Below are 11,725 nucleotides of genomic sequence, written 5' to 3' on the forward strand. Positions count from 1 at the left end.
GAGACACGTACATCTTTCAGTGTAAAAGGCATGTGCACTTGCTGCAATAATTGCAGTTTGGCAAATAATGAAGTGTTGTAAGTTGTTCTCCTTTTTTCAACAACTTACAGTCACATTTTTTAGATTGATTTGCTTGGCATGTGTGATTGTGATTTTGTCACATCAAGTTTAACGGGAATGTGAAAATGATTATAAGGTGCCAATTTTTGAAACAGGCTTTTGAATCTGATTAATTGCTCATTTCTCAACAGGGCAGCCTGGGCTTAGTGATGCAGTACAACCTCCTATCAGTCAAACCCCTGAAAATTCGACTAATCCACCTGGTGGAGAAGCAGTTGATGCTTCAGGTAAATCCATTTAATGCTATCCCACTACAGGTGTTAACCAGAGTGAGAATTAATGTGAAATACCTGCGGTGGGAAGTCTTATTCTACACTGATCAATGACAATCTCTTTTAGACTCAAGAGAGAATTTTAAGTTTAACCCATTGACTCCTGAGCTTCCCCACACTGAGGAGTAAAATCGTGTGGCATTAGACAGAGTATAATCTAGTAAGTCTCGTCCCTAAGGGTCAATGGGTTAATGGCTAGGAAAAGCCAGAAAGTAGGAGTCTTGGATTGACATAATTATTAATTTGTTGCTATAGCTTTCGGTGATCTGAGTGATAACGTCACCTTGTTAATAGAAGTTCACATTGCATGTAATCTTTTATTAACTTTTCCTGTTTTTTCACTATGTTTTAGTGATCTAAAATCTCCAGTTCAAAATACATGTATAGCCCACCACCTTTGTTTTAAAATTAACAAATCGAAAGTGGTTCAGCGTTGTCTGTACTCTTATCGACAATGATATTCGTCATCACAGTTCAACGCCAAAGAAAGTTTTTATTTCAGAGCGTGACCAAAATCATTATTCAAAGAAAGGGCAGGCGTTGTCTATAACTTTCTCGCAGTATGATTGGTGTATTTCCCAAAATGAGCGTTCATGATTGGCTATTACATTGCGTGACAAAATGGCGCGAACATGACGTGTACAGCATTGTCTAGACTCTCATCGACAACGACAAATTAGCCAATCAGATTGCGAGATTACAAGCAATTGTGGTAAAAAATTTTCTCGCAATGTGATTGGTGTATTTCCCAAAATGGGCGTTCCTTATTGGCTATTACATTGCGTGACAAAATGGCGTGAGCATGACGCGTACAGCGTTGTCTAGACACTTATCGACAACGGAAAATTACCCAATCAGATTGCGAGATTACAAGCAATTGTAAAAAAACCCTATTCATTATTTTGAAATCGGCCAAGAGCATGAGCGGTGACAACTCTTACAAATGCTGTTTTGAGAGAAGACCAAATTTATCTAAGAATCTGAGGCTTTTATGGGCATAGAAGATTCAGAAGAATTTTGTGAAAAATGCAGTAATGTTGGACAAATAAGGAAATCCAGAGTAATGATTCTTTCATGACATAGGTGCATGTTATGTGAATTGAAAACTTTGAATTGAATCCAACTGTATGCAAATGTGTGGCCGTTTCTTTGCAAACCAGCCAGAAATGACTACAAGGCCAATGTCACAGTGATTTGAGAGTCCTTGTTAACCCTGTAACTCCCAATGGCCACTTGCTGATTTTACTCTGTCTATAATTAACACCAGTTGATTTTACCCTGTCAAATGCCAGACCATTTTGCTCGTTAATGGGGGCTTCCTTAGGCCTTAAGGGGTTAAAGTGTTTCCCCACACTTACAGTAATATATCATTAGTGATTGTCCGAGATTCTAAAAATGGCTGCCACATGGAGATATTTGTTTCCCCACCTGACCCTACCTGCAATAATTTTGTAATTAATTCTTCATAAACAAAAGAACATGCAGACAGAGCAAATTCAGAAAGGAATACTACGACAATATCTGAGGAAATAAATATACCATTATAGAGAGTGCGAATTAAGATGTAAAATTATTTCCAGCTACATGTATTTTTAGTGATATTTTGTTAAACGTTGATTTTCATTCTGCCTTCTACACAATTCATGTAGATCTCATTCATTTCTTTTGCCTTCTCCGACTATTTATGGCATGTCTGAATCTGATCTTTTCATATATAAGATGTGTTAAATGTCTCCTATTGTTATCCTGTTTTCCTTAAGGACCTTTAAATAAGCAAGACTCTAAATTAATTGCCAATAAACCACCTGCTTCATTTCATAAATCTCTTCAAAACAGGACTGTTTATATCTCTGCAAAAAATGTGCTTGATTCTCTAACTGAATACTTAGCGTTTCAAATAAAGTCTGCCTTTGTAAATAGATTAGTTCATCTTAACAGAAATAAAAAGACCATTCTTCTTCTTCTTATTATTATTATTATTAATTATCATTATTATTATTATTATTATTCACATAACAGTACTCAAATAGGTTAGAGTTATGTCAGCCCTTCAATCATTAAAAGAAGAGCAGTGTAAGTGTAATATGAGTCTAATTATTATTAATGTTGTGAACACGTACCGTAATCCCACGACTTCTTTACAACACTTATTGAGAGGAAATTCAAGCATTTCTAAACAACTTTTTAAAAACCACAAATTGCACGCACCCAGTACTGGCTCAACCCACTGTCCTCTGAGGGTGCCCTAGGATGCCACAAGTTGACGAGTAAAGTGGTCTGTCGTTAGACAGAGTAAAATTTGTTAAGTTTCACTCCCAGGAGTCACTGAGTTAAGCTTTTTTTTAACATTTGAGAAATCTTTCTAATTTGTGAGAAATCTTGGCTTTTCCTGTGCTAGCAACACTTTGTGTTAGTAGCGTAATTTAAGGCATCTATCGAAGTACTGAACATGGCAGAGTGGGCTAGTTAACTACAATTTTGTGGGGTGAAAAAAAGGTCTTTCGCATCAAGACTTAACGACGTTCGCGCCAAAATCTTCCTACGATGAGATTTTCTTCATTTCTCGCCTAGACTTACATGTAAGTACACATGATCCAACAGTTTTGACACTCGCCTGGGCGAGCGGGCAAGGGTTAATTTCCAACCCCACTCTCAGAGCTATTTCCTTGTGGTTCACAGTCTTTAGTGACCTTGTCCTCCAAGGCTGACAAACTTGGTCCTGCAAGCTCTGCTCAGTAACTACTGTTAGGCTATCTCTTTGATGGTGTTACAAGCTTTCTGCAGGTCTAGAAGTCCCTTCTTGTATCCTCTCCTCTCTGGTTTTTCCCGATGTAGCATGAATTTGTTGTCATACTTTGACCATCGTAATCTCTTCTATCTTTGGGTCAGCAGTAACAGGATGGCGTCACCTGGCCGGTCTGTCTGATCCACAGGACACCTTCAAAATGCAACACTAACTAATTACTAATAGGTCCAGTGCAAGTCCAATTAACATCATCATACTAAAATTTATTAAATGACGTACTGGTTTATTTACTGGAAAGGAGGGATCAATGATCTCACAGGATAATAGTAATAATGACTATTATTATTATTATTATTATTATTATTATTATTATTATTATTATTATTATTATTACTATTAATTTTGGTCTTTACAGGGATGGACTCAAAGATGAAGAGAAGAGGAAAGGAAGAGACAGCTTCCGAAATATCTGGAGATGAAATGTCCTTGAGTGCAGTTGCAGGTACATGTAGGAGAAATACTTTATTATGCTAGTGCTGATTCATGGATGTGCAGAATATAAAAGCCGAGTTTTTTAAATTTCGGTTTTCCTTTATAAGGAATGGGATGGCTGGTGCACACATGTATGTAGGTGGCCTTAATCTATTGATCAATTCTGTCTTAATTAAAATGTTTAAGTTGTAACTGTATAAACAAAATGATTTCTGTAATCTGGCTGGGTATGATTTGCATCAGAATAGGTGTTATATTGTCTACAGGAATTTTGAATGTTGAATGTCAAGTTCATTAATTACAGTGGGTTCCTAACCTGTCAGAACCTTCCCCCTTAAAGTGGCATGGTTGCTCAATATTAATCCTATTTTGTATGTTATCTATTTCATCCCTGAGTGATATAATTTATGCCTTTTACATGTAACACTGTATGATGCATTGAATCATTCTACCCCAGTGATAGCTAAGATCAATTAATTTGAAGTACAAGTCATGCATTTTGGATGGATAGCTGTCAACTAGGTCAAGCTCAATAACGAAAAGGGGGCTGTTAGTGCTCAAATGCTTGTCATTGTCCTCTACAGCTAAGCTTGGTGTGTGATGTTATCAATAATTGATTTAACAGACTCTCAATGTCCAAGAAAATGAACTGACTCTGCAAACCAGCTTTTATGTAGCTAGCTATTATTGGAAAGTTCTAAACAATATTACAAATTAGTATAAATACACAGGTGATTATACAAAATCGCGCGCTCTCATTGGCTCGCTCTCTCGGATTGTCAGCCGATAATCACCTTGACGGACAAAATGGCTGCCAGTAGTCGTTTTGCCACTGTAAGTGAAGATGATTTCGCGTTGAAATGTTTTTTTTCCCTCTTTTTTGAAATAATCGTGTTTATTTATACTAAAACAATTATTCGCCTCAGGCTTAGTGATTATTGGTGAATATTCACCCCGACTTCATCTTGGTGAGTATTCACCGATAATCACTTCGCCTTCGGCGAATAATTGTTAAATATTACTATTCTATACAATCACTATACTAAGCGTTATTCTTAAACATTACAAAGGCAAACAGTACAAAGTGAGGAAATTAAATATCAATGTTCATGGGTTCATAAATATACATGTAATATGAACTTCATAGAAAGGCTCAACCAAACAATTTATTAAAGTCAATGCATAGTATGTTACGTTTTGATGAAAAGTTTCTTACAAGATTCAGAATGAATAATTTAATTTTAGCTTTTTTTCTAACGTTACTTAATTACTGTATTATTGTGAGGATTGATGTTAATTCAGAGTCAAAGGGATATCATTCCAGATAGCTGGAGCTTGAGAATAGGCTGTTTTACAGGTGTTTGCTCAGTTTAAAATACTTAGCCTAAATGAATGGCTGCGAGGCTGCTGGTGACCTTGTACTGATGCAGACCTCATTGCTTTTATCATTTTTTTTTGTCACTTCTCCACCTTTATTTCAGACTTCCTTTTTTTAGTTCAAACAATTATATCACATTAATAATAACACCTACCATTACTGATATTCATAATTTTACATGTCCCATTAATAAAAGTAATTAAATGTTTTAATTAAGTATCTAATAAACTATTTATGTAAAGTTGCCATCTAGCCTGAAAATTACGTTCTGTATTATTTTTCATAGCTATATATTTCTCCGTTCTAAATTTAGCCTTAACTATATCCTTAAAAGCACTTAGATTAGGAGTTACACCATGATTCCTACATGTACTTATCCAAATATGTAGTTTAACAAGTGTAATGAAGAAATTCAGCAAATTTACTTCTGCATCTAACTTACCTAATAACACATCTTGTAAAGTAAGGTCCACTCGCTTGCCAGAAACCAGAAACCAAAAGGATGCGAAATCGTTCCAGATTTGGCTTGTGAAAGAACACTCATAAAATAAGTGATACTGCTGGTCGAGCAACTTTATCGGGTCCCTTCCACAAAAAGTTATAAATGATAGTGTTAAGTTGTTTAATAAACGCCTCTGGAGTAGGCAGAACTGAAAAAATATATAACATTTTTGGAAGTAAAAAAGATTTAATAATAGTAATTTTACCAAAAAGTGACAGGCCCCGGCAACTCCATAATCGTGTCTGCGTTCGGATATCTTTCAATTTGTCATAGAAGTTTGTTTGTAATTGAACAGTTGTATTATAAGTGAAAACAATCCCATGGGCTTTAAGACTCCCACGCCATGTCAACCCCAAGGGCGTCGCTGTGCTATCTCTTAAAGAGCCAATCCACATGGCTTCAGTTTTAGAGTAGTTTACTTTTAAACCAGAACAGAATCGAAATTGATCGAGCAAATGAAAAACAAGTCGTGCACACGCAACATTGGGCACGAAAACAGTAAGATCATCAGCATATTGAACTAACTTAAACTCTTCCTTTCCGATTTTAAGGCCCTGAATATCCGTATTGGTTTGGATAGCGATTGCTAGAATTTCAGCAGCAATAATAAATAAGTAAGGGGACAGTGGATCACCCTGTCTCACTCCTCTTTGTACTTCAAAATACTGGGAACACAGACCATTATTCAAAACACAGCTAGATATATTTGTATAAAATGTTTCAATCCATCTAATGAGACTGGGGCCAAAACCAAATACATTCAGGCATTTTAGCATAAAATTCCAATCAAGACTATCAAAAGCCTTCTCAAAATCAATAAAAAGTAATATACCGGGTATATTTTGCTCTTTTGTATAGTCCATTACATCGATGATTGATCTTACTGCTTCCCCTATAAATCTGCCTTTGACATACCCTGTTTGAGAGGAGGTAATTATTTCAGGTAACGCCAGGATGATTCTAGCTGCAATTACTTTCGATGCAATCTTTGCGTCTACATTTGTCAAGGATATCGGTCTCCAATTCTCTAAGTAATTTCTGTCTTTTCCCTTCTTCTCGATAAGAGAAATAATAGCTTGCCTTTGTAATGAAGACATCTCTTTATCATCATAGGCCTCATTGAACGAATTAACCATAAAGTCCCCCAATGAGTGGCCAAAACGTTTTGTAAAATTCTATTGGAATTCCATCATTACCAGGAGTTTTACCCGTTTGGAAAGAGCCCAAAATTTTCTCACATTCTTCGATAGTAATTTTGCCTTCACAACTTGTTCTTTGTTCTTCAGAAAGTTTTGCGATACTAGGATTGTTCAAGAAACAATTAGCTTCAGCACTGTTCTGATTTGTTTGTTGTCTTTGATATAATTTACTGTAAAACGACTTTTGAGCATCCATTATTTGAAAAGGGTCCGTTGCAATTGTACCACTAATGTACAACTTTCTTATATGCTTTTTAATATGATTACCTTTTTCTAAATTAAGAAAATACTTGCTATTCTTCTCGCCATGCTCATGCCAGCGTGCTCTGGAGCGAACAATTATCCCCTCAACTTTCTGATCATACAGTGCTTCAAGTTCACTTTTAAGTTTTTCAGCTTCCTGTTTTGTAACATTTGAAGGGTTTTGCTGAAATCTATTTAGTGCATCTTGGTATTTAGAATTCAGTTCCTCCTCCAACTTCCGACGCTCTCGGGACATCTTCTTTGAAAAAGCGATTGAACTCATCTTAATTTTAAATTTTAACCAGTCCCATTTTATTCTATCATTTGACAAATCATTTGCTTCTCCTACCCAAGTAGGCAACTCACTAGTGATCGTCTTCCCATATTCTGGATTGGCTAATAAAGAAGTATTTAGCTTCCAAAAACCTGGTCCTTTACAATTCTCTTCAATTTCCTTTAATTCTAATACTATAGCAGAGTGATCAGTTTTTATTGAAGCTATAATGTCAACTCGAGTAACCAAATCATGTAAACATTGGAAATCAGCCAATAATCAAGCCTCCAAAATATAAAAGGAGAGGTTTTACTCCATGTAAAACTAAGGGTAGTAGGGTTCTTAACACGCCAAATATCATGGAGATTGAATTCACTTTGGATATTTTCAATCGAATTAATTAAATGTTGACGTGGAATTAAAATCCCTCCTTTTTTCCTTAGCCGGATCTAGCGGACAATTAAAATCTCCTCCTATGATCACGTAGTCGTCGCTTTCAAAATCCATCGCACGTAAAGTTGTTGACAAGTATTGAAAAAATTTAATTGCCTCGGCATCCTTATTTGGGCCATAAACATTCACCAGAAAATATTTTTTATCATTGATTAGCATTTTAAGTAATAGCATTCTTCCATTTGGGTCTCCAAGCTTGTGTTCAATAACAATATCTAATCCCTTTCTAATTAGCACAGCAACACCTCTGGCGCTAGCACTGGCGCGAGAAAAACAAAATTGGGAACCACATTCTTTCTTCTTTTTTATCATGTAAATTGTGTTGTTGTACTGGCTTTTCCTGCTTTAGCATGAACTGTACATGTAGTTAATGTCTAGCTCAATATTGACCTCTGTACCGTAATGATTGCGTCAACTGTTTGTAAGTGTGCTTCGCATCCGATCAACAGACAGGTTTGTCCCGCCTCCCGTTACTGGATTTTTTGGCGACACCTGCAGCCAACTCGCCATCCAATCGAATATGTTTTGGCTTGCTATAGGGAAGCATTTTTGTCTGATAAATCCTCAGTTTTCTCTGACCGCATAGTGAGTCTTTTTCCTCTCCCACCCTCCCATGTGATCAAATAGGGTTATCCTCTTCGTATTACAGTAACTATAGGTAGTTCTGAATAGTGGCACATCTGCTACTTGCAGCGATACATTGTTGTCATATTTATTCTTTTGTCATTTGTATTACAGTGCGATGCGCCTTACCGTGGCTACCTAACTAAGTTTTTTAAAACTTATACGTTAATCAGGGTGAGCGAATTTGATTGACAGGCCTCGCCTCGACCCAAGCCCCCACTCATTTTTCGCACGCATTTTTTTTGTCTTTCCCTACCATCTTGAAGCCTGGAAGAGGCTGCAAACAACTGCAACAACTGACCCAAGGGCAACCCACAAAGGGCAACCCTCAAAATGGCAAGATGATGTTTGAGATGAAACCTGTGCTTGACATTGAGTTTGGTCGTAGACTGTTCCAAGCTCCCAGATAGTTGGGAAAACGATACTCAGCGTTTTTCGCACACGGTTTTCTCCATTTACTTTCCCGTCTATCTGGGAGCCTGGAAAAGCCTATTTTGGTCACCATGCCTGGAAAATTATGTGCAACCAAGCCTTGAGCATGTGGGGAGACTGGTACTGTTATGAATTTGATATAAACAATATATATTACATGCTTGTAATCAAAAAGTTCTTTTTCTTTGTTCGCACATTTTTTGGGAAGAGATGTAGTGCTGATGTGTTACAAGGATTGGAATTTTCTGGAAAGTTCGCGAAGGTCAAAGTCACGCAATGTGTTGTTTCAAGAATTTTCTAGAACTGTGACTCATAAGTTTCAAAATAGATCGTGACTCGTAAGTTTAAAAATAGAGTTTATTGTAATAGCTGTAAATAGTAACTTTTGGAAACTTCTAGACTCTCTTCCGATACTTATATAAGCGGCTCTCTAGTCAGTCAGTGTGTGGTGGTGGTTGTTGTTGTGATTCGAGACTTTGTTCCCTGTTTGTGATTTCCAAGTGATATTGTGTGACAAGTGACAAGTGAAGGGATTTTCCCGTTCGCCTGAGATTGTGACATTCTGTTGTCAAGACTGGATTTGGTTTCCGTATAGTGCGATTCTGTGAAAGAAGTCTTCAGGAGATTTCGTCAAAGAGAAGGACAGTACTTCGCCTGTGGTCAGATAAGCGTTGAGAAATATTGATTTAATTGTAGTGAGATTGTGCTAAGAGTAGTCGCTAGCTCGAGTTAAGTTGTCTCCCGTTGTTTACATTTAAATAAATTGCGTTTTCTGGAAATAGCGAGGTTATTATCTTTCTGCCGGTAATTAGTTACCGTAACAATATACTGTGACCATTCAACTCCAACACTCAACAATTCATGTTCCCGAGAATACGAGATAAAATCATATCCTGGAAGATTGAAAAGATCAGTATTACACCTTTGCAGCCACGTTTCAGAGATAGCAATAACTGCAGTTGACATTTTTAATGAGAAAATGTTTTGCAACTAGTCCTCTTCGTCTTCCTTCTCGCTTTATTACATTTAGCTTTCAAAGAGATTAAACCATTGTACATGTAATTTCATTGTGTTTAAACCCCCTTGTTATTCATCAATACTTGGCAATTCAGGAAATAATGGCACACACCCTATGAACTGGGACACACATAATGATCATGTGCTTAGTAAAGCCAGCAGTCGTTTGTATATTTTAAGAGTTTGTAAATTTTATGGCTGGCCTATGGAGCAATTAGATCTGCTCTTCCAAAGTTTAATTATCTCAGTCTTCACATATGGTACTGAGGTGTGGGGTTGGTGCTATTATGACAAATAACTAAAGAGAATAGACAAACTGTTCGCTAGGGCGGTATTTTAACAACCAGAGACAGCAAATTATGGAACAAGATCACATCAAACACCACTGCACTTGATGATCTCTTACAAGGCAATTACGCAGCAGGGGCCATGATTACATCTTACCCGGCTAGAGTTCGTACTTCACGTTTTAAATCGGCTTTTGTAAACAGATGTCTTTTAGCATAGTCTAATTGTTTTAGCTAGTAGTCAGTAGTTATTTTTCATCTTACATTGTTTCAAGACCATTATTTTCGTACAGTGTATCGTGCTCTATGAACTGAGAAAAAGAGGTGTTACATCTGCTGGTAATCTACACAACAGACTCTCTCTGAAATACAAAGCTAGATAGGTCTGTCATGTATACTCAAAGATTGAGCCTTGGCTTTGCCTTGTGAAGTTGTTAAGAGTCCCGATCAAACCATTGCACGTACGTGTAGACTATAGATTGATGATATCTACATGTAACTTCATTTGCAGACAGGCTTATGAAGATCGTAATCAGTGCACAAGATCTGGAGGGAGAAAAACTGGAAGATTTCTGTGAAATGTTAACTGCGCAGGTCAAATTCCTTGAGAAATACCATCACTATTCCACAAATACTGCAAATGGAGTGGCCAAGTTAATTGACCATTTGGAACAAGCCTTTCAGCTGCTCTTAAGGACTGTCGACGTGAGCTCTCTGGTAATCATTGTGGATTGCCAAACCTTAAAAGGTCTTGATCATCTGTGGAATGACTATCTCTCTGGTCACCTCAATACCATGGCTGAGCAGTGCCTTGTAACTGATGAAATGAAACAGAAACTCGGTCTGGAGACAATAAGCCTGAAGACAACCATAGATAAGGAAAACTACTTAATCTGCAGGAAATTTCTTACACAAATTCCAGGTGCTTGTTCTTGTAAATATTTTATCATGACAAAACAAACAAATTAGTCTCTTTTTGTTGATGCTTGGGAAGTACTTGTACGCTGTGCAAGTAAGCCGAGATGGACCTTAGCCCTTCAGTGTAAGAAATCTGGAATGTACCTGCAGACATTTTGCAGTACTGCTGATAAATCAGTAAAGCTGGTCAAGAGAAAGTCAGAGTAGCTGAAGTAAAGTTTTTATTATCTTTACTGTTTTCTTGTGCCAGACTACAGTAGTTTGCCCAATACATTGTATTTGCTTCTGTCCCCAGACTTGATATCTTTCTAAATTGTGCTCAAGCTGTGCTCTTTTATTATCGAGCGAGGACCTTATAGAACAGTTGCAAAAGCAATGTACTGAATATTCACGGCAGAAGAAATTTATCACTGAAAAGGTAACCACCAACTCTCTCTCTAATCCAAGTGTTGACATATCGTCGTTTTCAGGAGAAGCAGAAAGTGCTTTGTTATCCTGTCAACACGGTTTACTTGATCAGGGATCCTGCACAAAAGAGATGAACACGTCTGCAGGTTACACGGCGGTAAGTTCCTTGCATTATTACATAACAGGAAGTATTAAATCTAAATGGATTTTAAAAAAAACATGGGTGTGCATCCCAAGAAAAGTACACGTAATGTTAAAAACACAAGAGATTTAAAATGCAGAAAACGAACCCAAACAAAACGAAAAAAAGAAAATTAAGTTCGTTGTTATCCTCGCATGCATGAAGATATCTCAACTAGT

The 11,725-nt window shown here is 37.0% G+C and overlaps 1 protein-coding gene across 1 annotated transcript in view; it reads left to right on the forward strand.

The window, feature by feature from the left end:
- Nucleotides 1–11,725, forward strand: part of LOC138014205 (ankyrin-1-like) — a 31,223-nt gene that overhangs the window by 6,615 nt on the left and 12,883 nt on the right. The window contains exons 3-6 of the mRNA XM_068861229.1: nucleotides 252–347; nucleotides 3,554–3,640; nucleotides 10,551–10,961; nucleotides 11,428–11,522. Of these exons, the coding sequence (XP_068717330.1) occupies nucleotides 252–347; nucleotides 3,554–3,640; nucleotides 10,551–10,961; nucleotides 11,428–11,522 (689 nt within the window). The remainder of the gene's footprint in view (nucleotides 1–251; nucleotides 348–3,553; nucleotides 3,641–10,550; nucleotides 10,962–11,427; nucleotides 11,523–11,725) is intronic.

This window comes from Montipora capricornis, chromosome 1 (assembly GCF_036669925.1).
Source record: "Montipora capricornis isolate CH-2021 chromosome 1, ASM3666992v2, whole genome shotgun sequence".
NCBI classification, from domain to species: Eukaryota; Metazoa; Cnidaria; class Anthozoa; order Scleractinia; family Acroporidae; genus Montipora; species Montipora capricornis.